This window comes from Halictus rubicundus, chromosome 10 (genome assembly GCF_050948215.1).
Source record: "Halictus rubicundus isolate RS-2024b chromosome 10, iyHalRubi1_principal, whole genome shotgun sequence".
NCBI classification, from domain to species: domain Eukaryota; kingdom Metazoa; phylum Arthropoda; class Insecta; order Hymenoptera; family Halictidae; genus Halictus; species Halictus rubicundus.
This window is the reverse complement of record NC_135158.1, coordinates 1,139,425-1,164,583: the sequence shown is the minus strand read 5'-3', so window position 1 is coordinate 1,164,583 and position 25,159 is coordinate 1,139,425. Positions and strand designations below refer to the sequence as shown.

Here is a 25,159-nt window from a genome sequence, read left to right as displayed (position 1 = left end):
TTATTAAAAATTAAATTTCTACGCATTCAAGCGTAAAAGTATTCGTAATTGTGTACAAGTAATATGTTTTCGGAAAATCGAAATAGAGCTGTCAGTGTTATTTTCGCTTCTGTGCGTAACACAGGCTGACTTTCTTTAATACACAATCTATGAATATGAGATAAATAGTTTTGACAAATAACGGTGCTACGGAAAATTTTAACGAAATCACTATTTAAAGCGTTTGTAAGAATCCGACATCAAAAGTTAGTACATAAATAGAAATTTAAATAAAGTATTTCATAGGCAATTTATTTCGACGCTCATAATGCAGAAAAAATATAATTGTGGGTGGAAAGAAATTTGATATTTTAATTTTGTTTGATATTACTTATTCACATAATTTACAGGTGATAAGATGACAAAAATGAGACGGTACACCTCATCTTACCATTTAATGATTTATTCGTTTTCGAACTTTGTAATGTAATTATACAATACCAAAAAATTACATTAAAAGGTTAAGTAAGCGAGTTTGATTACAAAATGCTTTGTTACTTGCATTGTACGGCATACATATGAAGTAAGCAACCTTGTGGTAATATTTCATTAAAGTGGAGTAGAGTATTCCACCGACTAGAGTAAGGGACCCAATTTCTGTGGGTGTTCCGTCGTAAAAACCCTCTGCAAAGGGACGTCAGTACAACCGTGAAGGTCAGTTAAACTAACCACCCGCGGCATAATGACCATGACCGCCATAAAAAACCTACCGTAGTTTGGCGTAGTCAAAAATCCGAACAACCTCAGCTGACGATCACATGTTGGCCTGCGAACCGTTAGCGTACCGAAATTTATAGTTTTATAGCCGTAGCCGCCTGTAACCAAATGTATCTTCCACTCCCACTCTTCCTAATTTTCCACCACTTCCAAACACATCCTTCAACCAATCATAGACAACTTCCTAAGACCACACCCACATCCGAGCCTACCTTATTCCAAAATATTGTAACAACAACAGAACTGTCTGATACACCGAACTGACTAGTACACCGAGCTGTCTAGAACTATCGAGAACCGAATTCCTTCAAGCACCGAGCTGTTTAGAAGTTACCGAAGGCAAGCCGAGTCTTGCATTTTAGAAATAAAGACTAGTTCTCCGGAGTTTGAATTTACACTCATTCGCCGTTAAACCATTACCCAGTCGCGAGCCGATTCTCCCCAATTCCGGGATCGACGCGACACCACAGTGGGGGTACCGATTACTGTGTCTATATTAAATTTTTTTCATTAAAATCAATTAATATATGTGTTATATATCTCTCTTTTAATACTCATTATGCTTTAGAAATAAGTATAATTAATATAGGCACAGTAATTGGGTCCCTTACCCTACCTTTAAGAGAAATATGAACAGTATCACTATTGCAGAGAAGTTATTATACATATATCGAAGGGTTGGAACATTTACATGCCAATGTATTGAGTGTAATCTACTCACAGATTAGTTTTTAATTTTCAACCACAGATAACAGTAAAACTTTCTTGTCTATATTTTTATTTTTAAAACCAACAAGTTTGTTCTGCTGAAATATTACTTTTTTTGTATAAAATATAAAATAGTTACGCTTATTTTCGTTCAGAAAATAAGTTAAAAAAAAAATTAGAATAACTCACAATTTTCAACGTTTGTCGTGTTTTTAGTACAATAAAATATTTAAGTAGGCTTGAACGGAATGAAATTACGAACCGAATGAAATGGAATGAAATCACATACACATGTTTAGACGGTGCATTCTTATACAAAATAAAAATTGTTTCTTATTGTAAGATACAAGAGTTAGAGGAACAGATTTCTTTTCTTCGTAGTTTAATTAGTTGAAACTAATGTGTTTTTTTATACGTTTTACATATTTGTCACAGGTGTATAAAATCCGCTGTTTAGTTATGATATTTTTTGACACAACGGAGAAAACTGCGATCAGAGTAGAAAAAATTTGTTGACAGTAATAAATTGTTCCATTAACATAGCAGCGGCTGAGATTGCAAGTCTGTACTAATGTGACGATATTTCGACGTCTATGATTACGGAGTAAATATCGTTCAGATCTTTAAATTTTACTAAAATCACGAATTTCATTTTAATTTAAATAAATTCTGTTCATGTTTTTTCGCAGAATTCCACTACATAGTTTTTGTGCCAGCCTGTAGGTTCGGTTTACCACGACGCGACGTTTCATATTCATTAATCAGAGCTTCGAATTGAACACTTCCGACTAACAGCGGTTTTCAATAATAAATGTCACGTCGATAACGTGGAGGAAATAGTGTTAGGTATGTCGTTCCGTGCGGAGCAAGACCGAGCATACACATTCGAATCTGGTCGCAATTGGCCTGATAAGAGGCACACGGAATTGCGAAATCGTGGCTTGCATGGCTAATAAAAATGTTAGCTGACGAGCTTATTGCATGCGACGAGAACCTTTATGTGTTTATGTTAGAGACTACATATAGTAACGAACATTACGCGCGACGTTTTCGATCGAAGCTCTAATTCGACCATAAGAACAAATTACTCGATAATTAAGTGCAGCATTGTCTGACACGCTGTCTCTGTAATTTCGATGTTCATGGAACATTTCTCCTGCAAAATTGTCTGCATTAATTGCTAGACACAGGAACTACATAGACATTTATTTCTTTTCCCAATAATTTTAATGAGCTTGAGGCAATATAGCAAGATTTTGAGTTTGTTTAAATGTTTTAACAATTTTGTATTTCATCTAATTATTTTCGTTATAAATGCATATCCGCGATCTACTTATCACGTTCGGTTCTTGCACATGAAATTACCGTTCTAAATACAACTCCAATAAAGTTACTTTTTTCATTTATCAACTGCTATAATCGAAATAATTTTCATTAGGTTTTTACAAAAGAGATGTTCCTATTTATGGATACGTTCCTATTATCGACCAGTTATTAGTAGAAACTATGTACAACTAAACAGTCGTTTTTAAATAATTTTAATCGTTACATTTACTAAAACGTATAATTGACGTAAAAGTTTCCAATTACGTTTCTATTGTAGATACGAGATCAGGTCGATATGTACATGTTAAGTTGAAGGATAAATATTTTTTAAGTCTTTTACTGAACCTTTACAGGGCCGGAACCATTTCATTGGTTTCAGGCAATACTCTTTTAACTATCCTTTAAGTATGTACACACAAATCTGTATAAATGTATAAACATATACAGGGTGTACCGAAAATCGTGGTACAACCGGTCGCGTGGTAATTCTACATGCAAAAATAAGTTGAAAAAAAAGAATAACACTTTTTTGTTTAGGAAGTAGAATTGGTTAGCCATAATCGGACGCATCAGCCGATTCTATAGCACTCGTGTATTCTCGAATTGGATTTTCTCGAAGATGAGGCGTCAAACAAAAAAATGTTATTGCTTTCTTCGACCTATTTTTGCATGTAGCATCACTACCCGGCCGGTTGTACCACGATTTTCGGTACACACTGGATATATACCAAATTGGACCAGTTTTTCTTGTAAACAGTAAGTATTTAATAAAAAAAGAAGAGGCATTGCTTACTGTATATTTTACTGGCAACACGATAACCGATGTTAATTTTTTATATTTACATTATTTTTCGAGAAACCAAGGTGATCTTCAGTTTTTTTAATCAAATGCTACAGGTTTTTTAATATCATATGAAAGTGTGGGTCAAGACGAATTCACTTATATGCAACACAATGAACTCCAAGGTCATACAAGGTCAGAAATAAGAGAAATATGTACATACTAATATTCACTACTGTATTATTGATAAGGCTACATAAATTGTGTTCAGTGTGACTTCCGTTGACTGATCCAATGTTTTTTTTTATGTTTTTCATAGTATATACTGATGCATTCCTTAATAGTGAATGTGTTTTCTGCAAAATTAATTGCATAAGCGCAGAATAAAAATTGTTACATTATATTATAACGTAAAAGCACCAGTAAAATTTGCTAAAATAAATAAATAAATAAAAATCAATATACTAAGACTCTACGTGGAGTTTCCGCGATTTGTGCGAGCTTTCCCATCTGCCTACATTGTATGCCGTTTGTCAGTCGGTGGGTCTCTGACGTTCGGCGCTCGTAGGACCTCGTCGCCGTTTATTCGAGCTGGCAAAAGTTATTCGAAGCATTCGAATAAAAGATACAGATAAAAGATGAAAAAATTATTCGAAGTTCGAATAAATCCGCTTCGAATAAAAAAAATTATCTTTATTCGTCAGAAAAATTCCCGTCGAATAAAATTATTTATTCGATACTCGTCGAATAAAAACATACTTTTTTATTCGAACCTTCGAATAACGAATAAAAATTATTTTATCTTTTCATCGTTATTCGAAATTTTTATTTAAATAAATATTGCTTTGTTTTGCCTGTGACGACCTCGCACTTTTGGACATTAGTTCATCAATTAAAGACAATACAGGGTGAGGTTTCTAAAACAGGTCACCTGAATAATTTGGTTGCTGTTAGTGATAGAAAAAAAGTGTCACACTAAATTCGTGTGGTTTCGAGGGTGGTATAATTCCATGTTAATAGTTTTTTTGTAGGTGGACGCGAAGAGGACATGTGAAGGACAAATCCGCTTTTTTTTAATTAGAATGACATACTTTTCTATGTAATATCTAATAAGGCGTTTTAAGACACGTACAGTGACCTAGGACTCAAGGTCGTTGAAGATCGTTGAAAGTCAACTGCGATGGAAAATATCCGACCGGAAAATATCCAGATGTGAAAAAATTGGAATATTATATGTTTTATCATTTTTAAATTTACTATTTCTGTCTCCTACTTGCTTTCTTTACCATTTTTACTCATTGTAGAACTTCTCGAATAAATGAAATATTTTATGTTTCATAGTTTTTAAATTTACTATTTCTCTACCATTCTTACTTGTTTTAGTAATTCTGCGAATAAATGTTTACTTTCTTGTATATTTTCATATTGATTATTATATCCTTTCGGATAACAAGTTTAAAAGCATTTTATTATAGTGCAGTTTCCAAAGATATGCGCGTATTTTTTTAGTCGGGTCTATACGACTCGAACGCCATTAGCGTGTAAGTTGTTACGAACACCTTAGAAGAAGGGTTACATGAAATGGTCATCTACATAGATTCGTATGTAGTTGGAGGCCGGAGGAAAATTAAGGAAACAAGCCACGATTCGTTTCAGACATCGTTTACTCGTGAACTTCAGCAATTTCTTGTTCTTACGTGAAACGAAAGCATTTTTCGGAGTGACGTCGAGGGAATCGAAGGGTGAAAGGGAATTCTAAAATTAGAGGCGTCTCTCCGGGACGATTTCGAGGGTTCGTACGTGACACTTACCCTTGTCGTCAGCGCGGAACTCCGCCTGAAGTTGTTCTTTGGTCGGCTCCGAGTTGGATTTGGTCCCCGTCTGCTTCGCAGAGGATTCAGTCTCTTTCATACTCTTTCTTGCGTGATGACCACGGAATGCCGCTTGTATCCTCGTAGCGGCCTCTTCTCTCTCCTTACCCCCGGCCTCGTCTTCGTTCTCCGCTTCTTCCTGCGACCCGTTCGACTCCTGCTCCTTTGATTCGGACTCCTTCTTTTCCTCCGATTTCTCCTGTTTGGACTCCTGCGACTCTACCTTTTCCGAACTGTTCTCCGATACTTTCGGAATATCTGCGAATCAAAGAGCACTGTTATTTTGAGCAAACTTAAATCTAAAATCTAAGTATAACATAGATACAGTGTGAGACACCTAAAACAGGCCACCTGAATATTTGCGTTATTGTTGACCGAAAAATATGCATATTCGAATGAACAAACTAGGTACTGAGGACACATAACCTAAAATGAATAGTTTTTATATGTGCACGTATGCGGACACGTAGAAGAGATACGAAAGCGAATTTTGCTTTCTATTTTAATGGAGTGATACATTTTGTATGTACCATGTAGAAGAGCATTTTAAGACGCATATGTACAATGACTAATTATTAGACTGCAAAGATTTATGCAAAATAAAAATGTTGTGCCTGAATTGCAAGAGATTTAGATAGAAAATTTAATTCATTAATAATCTTAATATACTGTAAATAATATATCAATATTCCTAAATACTTTTAATCTTGCTACTGTTTTGAATTTCACCTACTTGTTCCAAGGTTGTTCAAGGTCACTGAAAATCAACTGATAGAGAAAATAGTTTATTCTGTGCAAGCGATGGAACATTTCGAAGATTTATTTACGTAATAATTCAACTTACGTAAATTTCAATTTATGCGTTGAAAGTGGTGACCTTGAGCAACGACGCATGCTCTAAAACGAGATTGAGGAGCCAAAGCAATCGTAAAAGCGTTTAATCGCTTATATACGGTAAATTATTTTCCCCGCAGTTGATCTTCGGCGACCTTGAATGACGTTTCATCATAAGACGTTGTGCGCAACTTCAAATGTTCATGTTTGTATGGTACATGAAAAAACGCGTCATTTTATTAAAAAAAAAAAACGAAATTAGCGTTTTATCATAAAACGCTAAATATGGTTCAACACATGCTACATGAAAAAATTCATTTAAAAACGTGAAGTTGCTATTCATATGTCGTTTACGTGTGCTGTTATATTTATATCGCATTACTTATGAGCACACTTTCAACCAGAAACACATAAACGTATATTATAAACATAAATAAAAAATCTGTAATATCGTCAAATTTTTCAAAATATTATATTTTTAAAAATGAAACAAAGGGATGCATTCGCTGAGAATAACTTAAAACTGCTTTGGTCAATATAATTACTCCGAATGTTGTACTATAAATGAAGGTTTACGACGACCATAGAGTTTCTAATAATAAATTCTATAAGGTAATTTTGGAAAGCACAATTGTGAGCGAAATCGTAAGGCTGGAAGTTAAAATTATATTTTTTATTTTACAAAAATGGTAGAAAGGTTTGTAGAAATATACGTCTGAAATAATCTTGTTTTCGAGTTAAAAATGCAAATTTATTTACTATTTATTAGCTTTAAAGATTGTGAAAGAGGATCAAATTTGAAATAATCATAAACGAATAAACTGACAAAGTGAACGAACCAGATAATCCATGTCGAAATGTACAGTCAGTCACAAAAGTACACCTTTTAAAATATTTCTTCTTTAAAAATGGTCAAATGACTTGGGTTTTTTTTAACAAACATAGAAGAATTAGTTTACTAAATGATGAGCAAAAATTTTGTATGAAAATCTGTTAAATTTTGGCGCTAATCCATGGGTCAATAAGCATGTGCGTTTCTCAAAGAAGCCACCGCCTCGTGGTGGATTGTCCTTTCGTTTTTCGACAATCTCTTGTTTGCGCAGGCTTCCGTGCACCCGTTGCTTCCGTGCTTGCGTTGTCCCGTGGCACACGCGTCGTGTTGTACCGCGAACCACGCTCTGTGCCGCACGTGTAGCGAAACGCGTTGTACGCGTAATTATTATTTACTCTGTAACTACTGTTCTGTAGTAATTAACCGAATAGTTTACAACAAAATTGTAATTGACAGGAATTGTGAAAAACATTGTAAATATTTTACAACTTTTCTATGTGAGCCTGTAATGAAAATTTAAAAAATATATTTTGTAAATATGTGTCAATTGTATACATTCTGAAAATTTAGAATCTATTTTTAGGATCTAACTAAGAATCCTTAGATTTATTACAGTTGAAGGCCAAAAATCGTGAAAAACTGCAATTTTCACAATTTTTAAACGTTTCTAACTTGTGGCAACGGTACGTAATTTCGACGAAATTTTCAGCGTACATTACAACTACTATAAATCTGCAAAATGTATTTTTTAAATTTTCATTATAGATTCAAATAAAAAGAATTGTAAAATCAATATTTACTATTTTCTTGCAATTCCTGTCAATTACAATTTTCTTAGAAGTTTGTTTACGTATCATTTAGTAAACTAATACTTTTAAGTTTTTAAAAAAAGTCAGATCATTGATACATTTTTTAAAATATTGCATCATTTTAAAGGGGATATGGTGAATTTTGTGACTGACTGTATTTCGACATCTACCTGTCATGTCAAATAAAAAAATTTTTTTTAAATTCTAAGATAACATGTATTTTGAATTGGAACAACATAATAATTGGATAGTATTTTCCGTGATGCATAAAGTATAATTTTATCGTTGCCAATTCTAAATTGTGAAAGCAGACGAATCCGCTTATTTAAATTTCTATGAAATACGCTCGTTCGTGGAAAGGTTTTCGGAGTAATATTCTCTGATATTTACTAACGTGTAGAGTCGATTCGACAAAAGTGCATCGGTCACTGAGAGATTTAATCGTAGACTTTGATGGAACTTTGCCGTGTATATACGATTCCCTTTGAACTGATATTTCATATGGTTCTCTTGATGAAGCCGTGGCATTTTAACGTTCGAGAGTTTCGAAAAATTCTCGCTCTCAAGCGCTCTAGTTCCGTTTTATTACAACGGAGTAGATATTAACATCTCTGTCGTATATTAGATACATATAACAGTATGTATTTTTTGATATTTTTATTCATCTGTAATCAATTTTGTTTTGTATACTGCCTTCAAATTTTATGCTACTGTGAATTTATTTCATAGTACGGAATAATGTAAAACTTGATAAAGCAAGAATGTTTAATATTGTTCTAATTTTTTAACTTTATTCTTAAATTTCTATGAGATCGGACTCACAATCAATTAAATGATTGTGAATAAAATTTATATTTGATACGCATACATACAAAAATTATTTAATTTTCATTATTATTTCAATTCCAAGCTTATGAACATGAATGTTAGAAATTAATGTAAGAAATTATTCAGAAAATTAATTTAAATTTTATTTAGCAATATACAATTATTTATGAAACAGTATTACACTTTAAGTTGAAGAATTACAATTTTATCGTGTTGTTTAATGAATTCATTTGATTAGTCCTCGTTTTACAAGTAATTACGATTGTGGAACATTTTTTGTTCTCCTCAGGGCGCAGGGTTGTGCAAATTGTCACGTAGGGTTCGATACGAACTTTATAGAGCGCACTTTAAACGTGAGAAGCTCTCTCGAGAGTTCACACGTTCAGGTCAAGGATGCCCGACGTGCGAAAATTCTCTTTGCTTCGCCCACAAACAATGATATTCACCAAAACTTCCATTTGTCCAAATGAAATTAGGAAACAGACGTAATTCTCAGCTTTTGGTAGTATTTTAATAAACTAATTGAAATGGTATTATAAATATATAACTGCGACTCAAAAATATCAGATACGTCATAATTGAATTGTAATTAATTATGAACGTATTATAATTTGTTATACTAAGTAGAAATAGCATCTGGATATAATTAACGCTAATCGTACTACGACCGATCATATGACCGGTTTAACTATGTGCCCCCACTTTGAAAAATCTGAAAAAATTATATGTTAACAACCATAACGATGTGCTAAACCTGCAAAATGTAAACTTAGTATATCATAACTTTTACAAGAAATCGGCATTTAAAAAGTTTTTTTACTTTTTAAGATTCCGTTTCGAAGCTAAAAATTCTGAAAAAACGATAGATGTGCATTCTAATAGCTAAAATATACCTCATTTTTTCAGAATTTTCAATTGAAGAGGATAAGAGAAATTATGGAAAATCCTGATTTTCTTTGTCACCCCATTACTACCCCCCCCCCCCCATGTTGACATACATGGATAAGCTATTTGGATAAGCTATCGAATGGCCTATTGCAAATTCAATTTGGTTTGGGGGCACTTTTCATCTCCTTATCCGGCTACACCGTTTCTATTTAACTGCAGATGTTGTAAGTACCAAGAGAACTTAATTTTACATAAAGACACGTGGTTTAGCTATTGCACAGGCATCATAAAATATGCAGAAAGTAGGTACATATCGCTCATAAAAATGCATAATTTAACCTAAAAAGATACGAAACATGCTCATTGCACGCGTTGTGTTACTTATTTTAAAGGAAGACAAGATTATGGAAACATAATACCCTCTCACGTAATTCAGCTATCATATCGCACCTCGCCGAAAAGTGACACAACTCAACAAATTACATTTCGCTCTTCTTGAATTATGTGGCACTGTGTTGTATCCTATAAATTATTATTATGTTTCCAAAGTTAAAAAATATAAATGCAGAAAAAATATGCTCGAATCTGTTTTATGAGCATTAAACTTCTTGCTCATAAACTTGATGAACAAAACATTGACTAATTCTGAATAATTTGGCAAGTGAAGATTTAGACCATTTTAATAATTAAATAATTATGAGAGATAAGTGAGCTTCCTCATTACCTATAATTCCTTCATGTGAGGAGACCCATACAAACACAACAGTTTTCTCTGTATATACAGGGTGTTAAAATGTCGTACTTCTTTGAAAATGGTGGTCCCTGAGATTGTTTGAAGTAACTTTTTCCTTGGCCAAAATGTTCTCCGCGGTTTTGTTAAATAGTTATTAACGAAAAACATGGACCAATCATAGCACGGCTACAGCGGACGGATTCTGGCTCGGCCAATGCCTACGCCGCGTTCAGCGGGACCTGTCGTTGTACCGCAATCCGTCCGCTGTAGCCGCGCCCTGATTGGCCCGCTTTTTTGTTAATAGCTCCTTAACAAAGCCACGGAGAACATTTTCGTAAAGGAAACAGTTACTTCAAATGATATCAAAGACCACCCTTTTCAAAGAAGTACAACATTTTAACATCCTGTACAATCGAAATTAAATTAAATGTTTTGCATTATCGGTTCTCTATTTTCTATCCATAGAACATATTCTTCTTGATCGTCTAGCGCTTCAAACGTAATGACTAGCTTTTAAGATTTCAACCAATCAAAGCTGTAGACTTTATTATAAGATACATATAATTGGTATACTTACATGTAATCCTATTTCTAATTCTAAACTACTGTTATATCAATACCATATGTAGACTAAAAATATTGTTTAATGATTGTAAAAATACTGTCGTCGCTAATGACCTAGATGCGATGCATATAAATAAACAATGTTAAGAAAAAAGATAATGAATTTTTAAAAACAGTGTTTGTGCTTCTCCTGCGAAACATACTTTCTGAGTTATGTCGCGTTTGCGGCGAGGCGAGGATGCAAAAACCAGTATGGTGTACAGAACAGAACTGTATTAAGGATTCTAGGTGAAGCGTTGGAACAAGGTAACTTTCAGAAATTCGCAGCGTGATCTGTTTTCTTCGAACAAAAACGACACGTTTTTTAGCCACGCACAATCCATGTATTTATGCGGACTCGGGGCTCGTGTTTCTCTTTTTGTAACTAAAGGGCTACATAGCTCGGCGTGTATCGCGGATATAAAAAAAAGGAAGAGTACAAGAAAAGAAAAGAATGGGCTCGCGTGGGAGACGTTGATAACAAAGAAGACCGTGAATCATTGCTACTGCACCACTAGTGACACGTGTACACGGCCGCATACACGCTCGCGCTGCTCCAGTCTAATTACTGCCTTGATATTTCGCGCCGCTCTGCTCTGCTCTGCTCGGCGCGGAGAGAAGCAGAGCGGCGCTTATTTCAAGGCGGGACTTGGGTTTCTACTGGTTTGCATGCCTCAAGGAATCTATTTCGCTCCCCAGGAAAAGAAACCCTGTCCGATAGAAAGAACCAGACGCTACACAAATTAAAATGGAAAATTCGTAGCGGTGAATCAGGAAAGATCCGGGTCAATTTCAAGGGAATTTCTGACGCAGAGAAAAAGAGGACCGGGATGGCACGTCCGTTGGCCAATTTTGAAATATGGACCAACGTATTTTCTGCCGTTTTCTGTGATAATTAGTTGTTTGTCAAACTGGACGGCTGCCAGGCTGAATGAAGATTTAATAACAAGAAACTAATTGATTGCTTTACAACCGAAACGAACCGTCCAAAATAGGATGAATGCAATAGTCCGATCATTAATCAACACTCTCGTCTGGAAGTTTTCATGTGTTCCGAACTTCAACGCGAATTCTAACACTAGAACAACCGAACCTGTCAAAATAACGCATTTTAGATTCTTTATTTTCTATTTGGTGAGATTGTAAACATCTTTCATTTTTATTTAGTAATAATTATATTAATTTTTAATTAATTCTTTCTTCGGAAGACAAAATAAGGTTTTTACAATTTTAACCAGTTAGCTGTTGCGACCTCTATGAAAAATGTGTACCTAAATTTCGGCGCAAATATTAATCAGTCAGCTGTTTTTGAGGAGTATACTCGTCATAACACAAAATATTGCCATTTCTTCATGAGGAGTATACACATATTTCCAAAAACACGGGTCTAGCCTCGGATATATATCAGCCAGGAGATACTATTCTGTGATCCACGCGACCTTACATTCCTCGGCGACCGAGATCTCTCGAGCCTCTTGGCCCCTCACAGAGTATACCAGGCAGTGTGGATACTTCTGAGACTTTTATCGGCTAGGCATTTGGGTCATATACAATAGAGTAAACACTGTACTCGTCAAAAATAGCTAACTGGTTTAGAAACTTCTTATGCATTTGAAATTCGTTTAGAACGAGAATATATGTATATAAAACTAGGCGAAAATCTTAACTTTTGCTTATAATAAATTGTTAACTATTGAATTTTGGGACCATTTTTATATGACACTATTTGCTTAAAATTACATTCTAAATCAACTAGCACAGCCTGAATTCGATAGCATGAAACGTCCCTTATAAGGGTAGTATTTTAAGAAAATAATACTAGAATCGTAATCTGCGACTCCAAAAACCCTTAAAAGTGTCCTGCTTATAAGTAAAGATCTATCATTAAGAGATTCATGAATTTAACCTTCTGTGCTCAGCAACAAATATATTCTGTGTAACTAACATTAGTTATAGAGTCCTCGAGAGTTTCTTTTGTATGAAAAAAATTTAGCTTGTGATTTTCCTAACAAGGTAAGCATAATTGAAATTATTAAAAGTTGGAACATAAACTAAGCAGATAATGATGTATACTTTTATGAATTCTGGTTTAAACCTGCAATCATTTCAGAAGCTTTTACCGTTTCTAACTTCTCAATATCTGCATATTATATTTCATGATAGCTATAAGGATAATAAACTTTATGAGATTATAATAAACTCCGCACCAGGACAATGTAGTTACCAAGCTGTCAAAGTCTATAAAAAACATGAAACATCAAGATTGAAAGCTTATGCCAAAAATTTGCATTTTAATGGGTATGAAATTAAATAAGTGAACATGTCTACACTGTAGGTCGCGAAAGCCATTTTTCCCTATATAAAACTATAGCCTTTAGTCCAATGGCGCCTCTGTCTCCTCTATAAAAGTTCCAAGAAGAGAACAAAAAATATTTTACTACTTTATCAAATTTTATACATGATGAATTATATGTATAAAATGTTAATGGCTATTCTTTTCTATGTATACATCTGCATATATCGACATCATTATTTTTGAATGGAACATCGCAGAGTTTCTATTACGTTACGGTATTTTTAAATAGAAGAATTAACGTTAATGTTATTCACTTGGCTGATGTCAAATTCTTTGGTTATACTGGGTGAATACACAATTTTAATTCAGTGTTACGAGCCAGGGCTGCGAGCAATGCGAGAGGCCGGCGAGGGGGTTATTACCCCTGGAAAATGGTTTCAATTTGTTAGTTAGGTACGCGGACGCATCCAATGCGAAATCGGGGAGCCGCTAGGATAGTTGACGTCGAGGACGCACCTGATGCGAAACCGAGGAGCTACTAGGAGGATGAAACTTCGTGAACGCACCCAATGCGAAACAGGGGAGCCACTAGGTTGGAGAAATCTTTGTTGATTTGAATTTAAGATTAGTAAGCCTCGTAACTTATATATAATTTAATTGATACAATCCGAGCGGTAAGATTGTATCGTGTGGGAACGTTAAATTATTAGATTAGGATATTAGGCACTAATTAAGGGTTGTAGATTACGTGAGTTAACAAACAAGACAAATATATTCTGAATTGAAATAATTACAAGTGTTGTTGTTTGCGTCGCGAATGAATACAGTAAGTGTACAATTGCAGAAATTGTTATCTAAGATGCACTGGCAATGCGGGGTTAGAGAGCAATTATTGAATGCCAAATAGAATATATACCGAACTAACGGAATCTATATGGTTACGATTTGATTCCAAAGGGACTTTAACCCGATCTCACTAGAATTGACTCTGATGCGTGTAACGCGACGTGACTGCACGATTACTAAACCGCTACTGAACCAAAAATTATGAAAATTAACGGGTTTATATACCTTGAAAATGAGACTAAACATTTTTTACTATAATCGATAGTTTATCAGTAATTCACTTTTATCAATTAAAATCAGTAACCCTGTAAGCATAAAGAATGAAATAACAGCTACATCATTTACAATAAAAGAAAATATGAAAGAAAGATTACAAAATTTTGTAAATTAAAAACTGCCACAATATTGTTTGATATGAGATATACTATCACAAAATTAATAAATAAATGTTTGAAATTTAATGAACACTATTTTGTACATTTATCTTTTAAAATTTCTCCTGAGAATACCATCATAATTCTTGGATTGTATGGATAATTAAAAAAAGTTTAACAGAAGTTATCTTAAGAAAATTAAGAAACACTTGTATTTTTAAAAAAATAGAGGGACGAAGGATATGCTTCTCTGACCTCACGCATCGCACACTGTATCGAGAAATTACACCCTCATCTATGAGCAATTAGCTTCATTCTTTACTACATAGCTTTGTCTACGTAAGTAGAAAATAGCCTTTTTAATAACCTTTTCACCAAAAGAAGTCGTGAAGGTAATGAAACAAGATATAAGTTTTAAAAAATGCTAGTTTATGATCTGATAACAGGGAATTTATTCATCAAGCTGCCACGTAAGACTACCACATTTAACGCTGTGCTTATTATCAGACTTATTGCTAGATATTTTTCTTTACAATGGTAGGTAGCCCAAGTAGGTTAAAAGACCCAATTACTGAGAGTTTAAGAAATGACACTGACATTATTGCATAATTTCTGTATTAATTACATGTTAGTAAGTATTAATTAAGTTTCTATATGTATTCATTATGATTTAATATATTTAATTGAAGGAAAAATTTCTTGTAACTTTCTAAACCTCTACTTTTGTTTAGAAATTCATCTGTTGCAGAAATATACAGTGACAATATACAATATTCGCTTTATATGTGAGCAGCCCGGGTCTTGACGTCGTCGGGGCACTATTCTTCGATGAAGTGCCGAACGAAGAAAAGGACAACGATAGTTTACCGCCATTTAAAGTACGCTACGGTCGGTAAACACTTCGTAATTCGTGTGTCCTATGAATTATCTGTCGAAGTCACAGCGGGGAAATGCTGCCAACGAGACCGTACTATTCTTTGATGCAGTGCCGAACATAGAAAAGGACAGCGAAGCTCAAGAACGTCTTTATTTTTCATTATTTTTTTGTGGGACTTTCACCACAAAAAAAATACCTACTACATACTTCATACTACATTACCGACAAAAAATGGTTTTACGTGCCTCAAGTTTTCGTCCTTATATAAGAATATTTTGTCGCTGGTAAATGGCTCATTCGAAATGGGAAGGTTCAATCTAGTGCGTGCTGGTCAGGAGCTGCTGAGATTATGCAGATATATGGTAATATAAGCGTTAAAAGTAGGCCAAAAATTGACGATGTGCATGCCGTGGAATCCAGGCATTTTTATGCCATTGAATGAGTTTTCTGGATGAAATCGAGAGCAGCGCGCACTAGAAAATATCTCCAGCTACAAATTGAGCTATGTTTTGTCTTGATTCTCTGCGAAATAAAGCCAAAAACTTGAAGCACGTTTCTGGCGTCGGAATTCATAATATCGATAATACAGAGCAAAAAATGTGACAAGTTTAGTCACAGACTTAAGACTCGTCGGATCAAGACCAAGACGGATCTTAAGCCTGTGTCTGAAGGCTGTGAATGGAAATTATTAATTAAAAGGTCACGTGACTATCCCGGACCCTGAATCAAAATATAAACTTTTTTATTATGAATTATTTTTTACGGGACTTTTCGTTAATATTAATTATTAATTTTATTATTAATTTTTCGTTAATATATCATAATTGTAATGGGAAGTAACTTTCATCGTTCATTATACAAGTAAATATCAACCGAATTATATCATATTTGGTATCATTTTCATTAGAAAAATGCCACGAATATGTTGATGAAAGTCCCATAAAAAAATAATGAAAAATAAAAAAGTTTTTTACCCGACCCGTGTTATGTTGTAACTCCTCGGCGCCTAATTCCAGCGAGGAATATAGGGATAATTCCGCGACGGCTAACTCAGAATTCTCGGCGACGAATATCCCGGATTCACTGTATTTCGAAAGCCCCTGTGTCATCCGTAAAACGTGTTACATCGATTTACTATCACTCAACCAAATACTGTCACCGCTTCTTGTATTTTTGACTAGCCGCTTTCACAGACATTCCGGATTTGATTCACATTACATCATTTTGTACGTCCGTTTAGAATATTGGAATCGTTTCGTTTTCGTACTCGTTGCACCTACATATACAGGGTGTCCCTGCTAACTTGACCACTTAGTAATAGAAAAAAACGTTTAGGACAATATTAACCTAACCGAAGGGGCAATATAATGATTCGGAAAAAACTTTTTTCAAGGTCATTGCTTTCTAGATATCAAGGTCATCAATTTTTTTTTAAATGGAACTGTATATTTTTTTTTATCGCGACGTAATAGTAGGGGTGAAGACCTCTTCAATGACATATTATACAATGACCTTCGTGTGACCTTGGGTATGCAAAATCCAAAAAGCATTACAGGTATCAGTGATTAATTTACTACACTAATTGGTTTGGTCTTAATGGTACACTAAATGGTAACAAATATGCCAATTTTTTAACTGAAGATTTGCCTCACCTATTGGAAGAATCAATCAGTTAAAAAATTGGCATATTTGTTACCATTTAGTGTACCATTAAGACCAAACCAATTAGGGTAGTAAATTAATCACTGATACCTGTAATGCTTTTTGGATTTTGCATACCCAAGGTCACACGAAGGTCATTGTATAATATGTCATTGAAGAGGTCTTCACCCCTACTATTACATCGCGATAAAAAAAATATATAGTTTCATTTAAAAAAAAATTAAAGACCTTGATATCTAGAAAAAATGAGCTTAAAAAAAGTTTTTTCCGAATCATTATATTGCCCCTTCAGTTAGGTTATTTAATAATTCTATTACTAACACTAAGCGAGATATTCAAAGTGGTCAAGTTAGCTGGGACACCCTGTATACTGTTCATCAACATGTTGAGAACGTCGTAAGATAGGTTATGTTGCGCGTGACTGCAGACGGCTTGGGCGATAGTAATAGTGTAAGGTTAGCAGAACGCTTGCATCAATCGCTATCACCCAAATATTACATTAAAGAACTTAACGAATCGCTAAATTCCAAAACATTAGCTATATTTTATTATGTAAAATATTATATTTTAGCTCAAGTATTGCAATTATAGCCTTTAATTGCAATTAATTATTAAATTGCATTGCAATTCAAGTCGTTGTTTTTACCTTTCCAATCAACTTCAAATTTTTGTTGTTCTTTCAAAAATCAATGGAGAAAAGAAATTGCGTGCTGCTTTTTCTATTGTACGAATTACAGTTTATTTGCAAGCAGTTTTGTGCATAAATTTAAAACGTTTTTGTGTGATTTTAAGTAAAACCGTTTAGGATGACAGTAATTGGGTAGGGTGTCAGTAAATGAGTCTTTTACCCCGGTGTAAAGATAAATAAGGTCGCGCGGCAACGCAAGCAATTTCACCTCATGATGAAGAAAATGTACTGGCTCTTAGGAAGAAAATCCCAATTATCAATGACCAACAAAAAACTAATCCACAAAGTAATAACGAAACCAACGTGAAATAGTAAAAGAAGGAAATAGCAACATTCATCGCCAAATATATAAACAGAATAGAAGTTCACCCTAATTCACAGGTAATAATTCTCCTGGACAACAGTCTACAAATAAGAAGCCTCCAGAGGCAAAACATATTAGATCTTTCAAATTGTTTTTCGATACAAGCTTAGTATTCAACATAGAGACGTACATATAAAGTATAGAGAATACGTGCGGGCTGTGCATAGCACTGCTGTGTCATTTACTTTGTTACTGCTCTGTCATTTTTTCATTTCATTGTACTTTTTGTGCTTTTTTACAAGAGTACTTCCATGCTTTGTTACAAAAAGTACTTCCATGCTTTGTTGCAAAAGTACCTTTAGGGTAATTTGTTCCATGTATTGTGGATACTACTGAACTGAAAATAGTATTATGACTACTGTAATCTATACCGAAATTGTTCACTATATTAACATTGCGTTAATTGTCACATACAAATAATGTCTCTTTGTTGTAAATCATAATTGCAAATGAAGTAAGTTGACATTTGCATACATAAATGCAGTATAAATCAATTAGGAATGATTAAATAATCAAATCATTATTCGAATGTTATACTTTATTAATTTTTTGTGAACTGATCAGATTTTGCATATTATACATGTGCATAATTGATACTTACATTAGATACATATTTTTTTTACAAAATAATCTTTTGATATACACTAACGAGCAGAACTGAGTCTACACTATTTGAAGCAACATTAACGATTAAAAGTGCGATTTTAAGTCGAAAATCGTGAAAAACTGCAATTTTTCCACTTTTAAGCGTTTATAACTCGTAAACGAATTAACCAATATCGGTGAAATTTTCAGCATGGATATAATTTATTCAAGCGAATTAAACACATTTTTTAAATTTTCAATACATGCTCATATAAAAAAGCTAAAAAAACCAACTTTTACTATTTCTTTTGCGATTCCGACCAATTCAAACTTTTTTAACAATTTTTTACACCTCGGTTAATAAACTAATCCTTCTAACTTCTCAATAAAATTCAAGTCATTTGATCTAATTTTTAAAAAGTTATGTTGCTTCAAATAGTGTAGACTCAGTTTTGCTCGTTAGTGTAGTTATTCAAATTTTTTTCCATCTATCAAAATTATTTTAGGTATATCACCATATCATTAGGAACTTTATTTGAAAATGTATGTATTTTATACAGCGAAAATGTAATCGTTAATGTACTAACACTTTTTTCAAAACTCAAGAATTGCAAATTCACTACATTTACCTTTATTATTATTATTAACTTGGATTATTTAAAAAGGGAATATTTTTTCCTAAACAGCAAGCGAAAGAGAATTATTTTCTGCCACGATCATAAACGACACAATAAAGGGACATAACATTATTGTACAGACTGCAGAAAAACCGACCGATGATGTTGGGAAACGACGTTGTTGGTTCTCGCTTCCTTAACGAGGGTTTAGAAATGCTGCGAGAAATTACGAGAATATAAACATTATGGCCAGCGTCCACGAAAAACAAAAGCTTCGAAAATTGAGACCACTATACAGATTTCATGTATTGAAGAATTCATTCCAGCAAAGGGTTAACGTTAGCCCGAAAAATCTGAATTCTCTAATAAACTCATATAATCGCGGATCGCAGACATTTATTGTTCTTTGTGAAAAAGATTAACTTATTTAAAGTTTTCTTTAGCTTTAGTTGAAAATGTCTGTACAGTGGCGGACATAATAAAGTTTGTATAGTATACGATAACTGTCACAACGTTTACAAACTGAAATTTTATTTAAAAATAATATTGAATTTTTTATATATGTCTTATTATATCTTATACAATAATATTACCACAAAACTGCAAAAGGGGATAGAAAATTGATAGTTTACTCAAAATAGTGAAACGAGTAAAAAACCGGGTGAACACAAGTAAGTTTAATTCTACATTTTTGTAATTACAATTTTGATATTCTAGCATTTTGTTAATTTCATTACTCTGTAGGACCTCCATTGCTGTCTATTACAGTTTAGAGCTTCTTTGGTATATGTACTTGCAATTAACCCCTTGTTATACAATTATCTTCATGGTTACAATAATTAGAATTTAATTAATGCTCAAATATGAATTACAAAAATTAAAGTACACGGTAACTATTGCTCATCGATTTCAATGACCTTGAAATATGTCGTCAAGGTCATAAGTCTGAACAACTCTTGTCTACGGAAGTTACCGTCGCTCGGCCTTAGTTTTTTTAGACATTCGCCAAAAACTGTTAGGATGACTATAGCAAACTCCGCCTTTTTCCAATTGACCGAATTCGGCCGTTAGCGCGGGGAGGGGATACGCCCCTCCTCCCGCACCCCCTTCCCGTGAAACCTAAGGCGGACCTAACCGAAGTTCGTTTAAAAAGACTGTACGTACCTAACCCTTCGTGGGGTAACAATCTAGAAACAGGGCTCCTCCCCAATCTTGATTCTGAGCGTGATTCTGAGCAACCTTTCCCTATATATGATACCGCCGCTCGACTTCAATTTCCCAGATATTTGTAAAAGACTGTTAGGTCCACTATACTGAACTCCGCCATTTTAAACGAATTTTAGTTAGAACTAGGATAGGTTTCTTGGTTGGGGCTGAACCTAACCCAACCTTTAAGCACGAGTTCGGTCATTTAAAAAGGCAAAATTAACTGTAGTGGGTGTACGTAGTTTTTGTGCAACTATGAATTGAAAAATATTCAGTTTTTATACGTGGACCCGTAAAGGAGATATGAAGGTCATTTTTGTTTTTTTTTTTTTTTATATGGAATAGTTAACTTTTTTATGCTTGACTTCGATAGTATGGTAAATTCTGAAAAAAGTACTAAGGTACATTTGTCCTAAAACTTATCGTTCCTGAGATAATTTGACTTTATTCATCCTATTACTTTAATTATTTAGACTTAGACAGTTGCCCAGGCCTGTACCACATACGTCATTCAGTGTAATTTTATAAGGAAAGCAATAGGATGAATAAAGTCAAGTTATCTCAGGAACGGTCAGTTTTAGGACAACTTAAAAGAAATTGCTATTACTATATTATTAATAGCTGTTAATCCTATAACTTTAATGTTAATCATTTTCGCGTATTGTTTAAAATAACGAACATATTTCAGGTGGGCAGAGTTCGTGGGCACACTTATGTTATGTATAGATTGCGGATTTTAAGCATTTATGACAAAAATTATAAAGGAAAATTGACAACAGTCGAAAGATGGAAAGAGTTTAAGGGGGCCGGCAGGCATTTGGCCTTGACTGTCACGCTATGTTACTCTGTACCTTTTTTTCTAGACATTTTACGTCTTAAATAAGTAAGTAATCAATTAAAAATGCACACCACCGTGTTTGTACATGCCTTTGCCACGTTTGTCCAGAGCCTTTTTTTCGATACGAACACTAAATCTCTCGAAATTAAGAGAATCTCTCAGCGGCAGCCATCTTGTGACGTCATACTTGCTTCAGAATTCGAATTTTCTGCCGAATATTGTTAATTACTCCCCGATGAGGTAGAAATTCGAAATTTGGGCTCTATACAGACATAAATTGGACTTTTAGGAAACACAAGTGACCACTTTTAAACTGCTCATTGCAATATTGAAGCGATAGTTTGAAAAGGTTTTGACCCATGCATAAGCATATGGATTTCAAACCCTGCCGGCCCCCTTAAGTGTACCCATTGTCATGAGATGGTGTTAGCAGAGTATTAGCAAGGAGGTTGGAACACTGCTGCCGAGCTAGAGGCAGTGTCGCCAGATCAAGAGTTGTTCCTCCACTCTAACTTCCCCTTCTACCGTGCTATTCCCCACATTTCCGCCGCAGCCTCGTCACGTGACGCGTTTCATCTCTGTCGTGCATTCTCCGGTACTGGCAGAGAGAGGATAACTTTTTCCCCTTAATTCGTGCTCCCTCTCCTCATCTGGCGACACTGGGTAGAGGGCGTACTCCGAGCAGAGCATCAGGCTCAGCCACATTTTTAGTGTACAATACGGAACACTAAATTAGACAGTTATGATAACAACTAGTGTGTTTTATTATAACATAACACCCATAAATCATTTTTAACTCTTCAAATTGATTGAAGAAGCGACGAAATTTTTATTTGGCTCCTATTTGTTGCAACGAATGAAGAATATTTTTATTTTGCACAAAGACCCGCAATGTGGTTATATGAATCTATTAACTTATCGATTGATGACTGAGTGTACATCAAATCAATGCTAAATAAATATTACTATTCGATGAAATTTTTCTTTAAAATAGCACACAAATACACCTTGCTTAGTCGAACTGACATTTATTAGCAGTGCAATTAGCTTCCAAAGAATATCAACAGTAAACAGAATTAGTGAAAAATAGTTAAGAGAATGTAAGACAAAACTAGGGCGCTTAATATTGCTTCGCTGTACGCGTGGAAGAGAATTTTCTTAATTATCAGTCGTGCATCATTCTGGTAGGAGTTTACCAACTTAGGCGAGAGTTGGATAACGACTCTATTAGCACGGCGATTAACCTTCATTAAAGTAATCTCGAAAATTCACAATTTTACACAGAATCATTATAAAGGACACATTGCTACAGGAAACGGCTGCCTAATTAACTTATGAAAGTTATATATTTTTAAGTATGATAATAACAGCGATTTCAACTCGACAATATAGAAAGTTTATGTACTTCTGAACATCCACTAACAATAATTTACAACATGTAAAATAGACTTCACTGTTACAGTAAATATGCACAAATTAGGTTTCTTATTTTTTGTGCTACTACATTTTTTGTCGATGAAGGATAATGTATATAACGCGTTTTTTTCTTATTTTAACGTTCATAAAATTATTAATGAAAGTGTTGTTAACTTGAAATTTTAATTTTTAAACTTACACCAAATATCACATGTTCTTTTACATAATGGTAGTATGAAATTTATATATTGTTTAATAAATGAATTCATCTACTGTAGTAGATAAATAATATTATTTACAAATAACAAACATTTTTATGTTAGTCGATTCATTTGTTAAAGTCTTACATAAATGTACGTATTAATTAGTTGTTTATCAAATTGTATGCCTTTGCAGTAAAATATATAACTTTTAACAAAATGGTTAATTTACTTCAATAACAAAATTTAATTATGTTTATTCTGAAGTGCAGGAATTAAATTCATGTGACATAATTTAAAATATCTGAAGGATTAACCTTAGGAAATGGAATATAAAATTCTGTTCAATAAAATAAATATATCGTTAATTATTTTCTAATGGTTTTAGGAATAACAATAAATATCTATAGGAATAACAATAAATATTTCAGAGAATTTCATCTCGTTCGATGCAACAAATACATAGTTACAAAAGTCGCATGATATGACCGTTGCAAAGAACTATCTAAAAAAATTTGTTCTTTTACAGTCACGTAGAAATCAAGCTGACCGTTTGTTGCCCTGTGCAAAGTTGGGCAAAATATTTATCTAAATAAAAATTTCGAATAACGAATAAAAGATAAAAATATTTTTATTCGTTATTCGAAGGTTCGAATAAAAAAAGTATCTTTATTCGACAAGTATCGGATAAATTCTTTTATTCGACGAGAATTTATCCGACGAATAAAGATAATTTTTTTTATTCGAAGCGGATTTATTCGAACTTCGAATAATTTTTTCATCTTTTATCTGTATCTTTTATTCGAAGGCTTCGAATAAATCTTCGAATATCTTTTGCCGAGCGCCGAACATCAAAGACCCAGCGACGACAGACGACATACAATGTAAGCGGATGGAGAATCGCGCACGAATGAAAGTTTAAACTTTTAGATTTTTCAACATATCCTCATAAAATTGTGACGAGCGAATGGAGGGGATTTTCCTGATGAAAATGAGGTCAAATTCGAGTGTAATCGAACAAGTTTCACTGATACCTAATTTTACGATAAAAATTACAATCTCAGTAAAGACAGTCCAAATGATGTCGTGTTTGGACTCATTTCGATCGGAACAAGCTCTACAACTCGTTCGGCTTAACAATATTGTTCTGATTAAAAACATACAAGCATAAATTGCCAATAATGCACGATTCTCCATCTGCTTACATTGTAGGCTGTTGGTCGGTCGCTGGTCTTTGAAGTTCCGAGCTCGCAGAGCCGCGAGATATCGGTGTGAAACAACTACCAATCCAATTGCAAAACTTCATTGTTTTTCATGATTTTTTTATGGGACTTGCGCCAACTAATTCGTGGCATTTTTCTGATTAAAATGACACTAAACACGGTACAAATTGGACTGTATTTAGCATTTTTATCCGTAGATTTATTCGAAGGCTTCGAATAAATCTTCGGATAACTTTTGCCAGCTCGACGAATAAACGGCGACGACGGTCGACGAGGACCGACGAGCGCCGAACGTCGAAGATCCAGCGACTGCCAAACGGCATACAATGTAAGCGGATGGAGAATCGCGCATTATTGGCAATTTATGCTTTTATGTTTTTAATCAGAACAATATTGTTAAGACGAATGAGTTGTAGAGTTTGTTCCGATCGAAATGAGTCCAAACACGACATCATTTGGACTGTCTTTACTGAGATTGTAATTTTTATCGTAACATTACGTATCAGTGAAACTTGTTCGATTACACTCGAATTTGACCTTATTTTCATCAGGAAAATCCCCTCCATTCGCCCGTCACAATTTTATGAGGATATGTTGAAAAATCTAAAAGTTTAAACTTTCATTCGTGCGCGATTCTCCATCCGCTTACATTGTATGCCGTTTGGCAGTCGCTGGGTCTTCGACGTTCGGCGCTCGTCGGTCCTCGTCGGGCGCCGTCGCCGTTTATTCGTCGAGCTGGCAAAAGTTATTCGAAGATTTATTCGAAGCCTTCGAATAAAAGATACAGATAAAAGATGAAATAATTATTCGAAGTTCGAATAAATCCGCTTCGAATAAAAAAAATTATCTTTATTCGTCGGATAAATTCTCGTCGAATAAAGATAATTTTTTTATTCGAACCTTCGAATAACGAATAAAGATAAAGTATCTTTTATTCGAATCGTTATTTAAATAATTTTTTATCTAAATAATGCCCAACTCTGGCCCTGTGCTCTTTA

General features: G+C 34.1%; 1 protein-coding gene across 1 annotated transcript in view; it reads right to left on the bottom strand.

Annotated features, from left to right (window-relative positions):
* Positions 1-25,159, bottom strand: part of Igl (IQ calmodulin-binding domain containing protein igloo) — a 365,599-nt gene that overhangs the window by 176,762 nt on the left and 163,678 nt on the right. Inside the window, exon 2 of the mRNA XM_076795204.1 lies at positions 5,383-5,700. Within this exon, the coding sequence (XP_076651319.1) occupies positions 5,383-5,700 (318 nt within the window). The remainder of the gene's footprint in view (positions 1-5,382; positions 5,701-25,159) is intronic.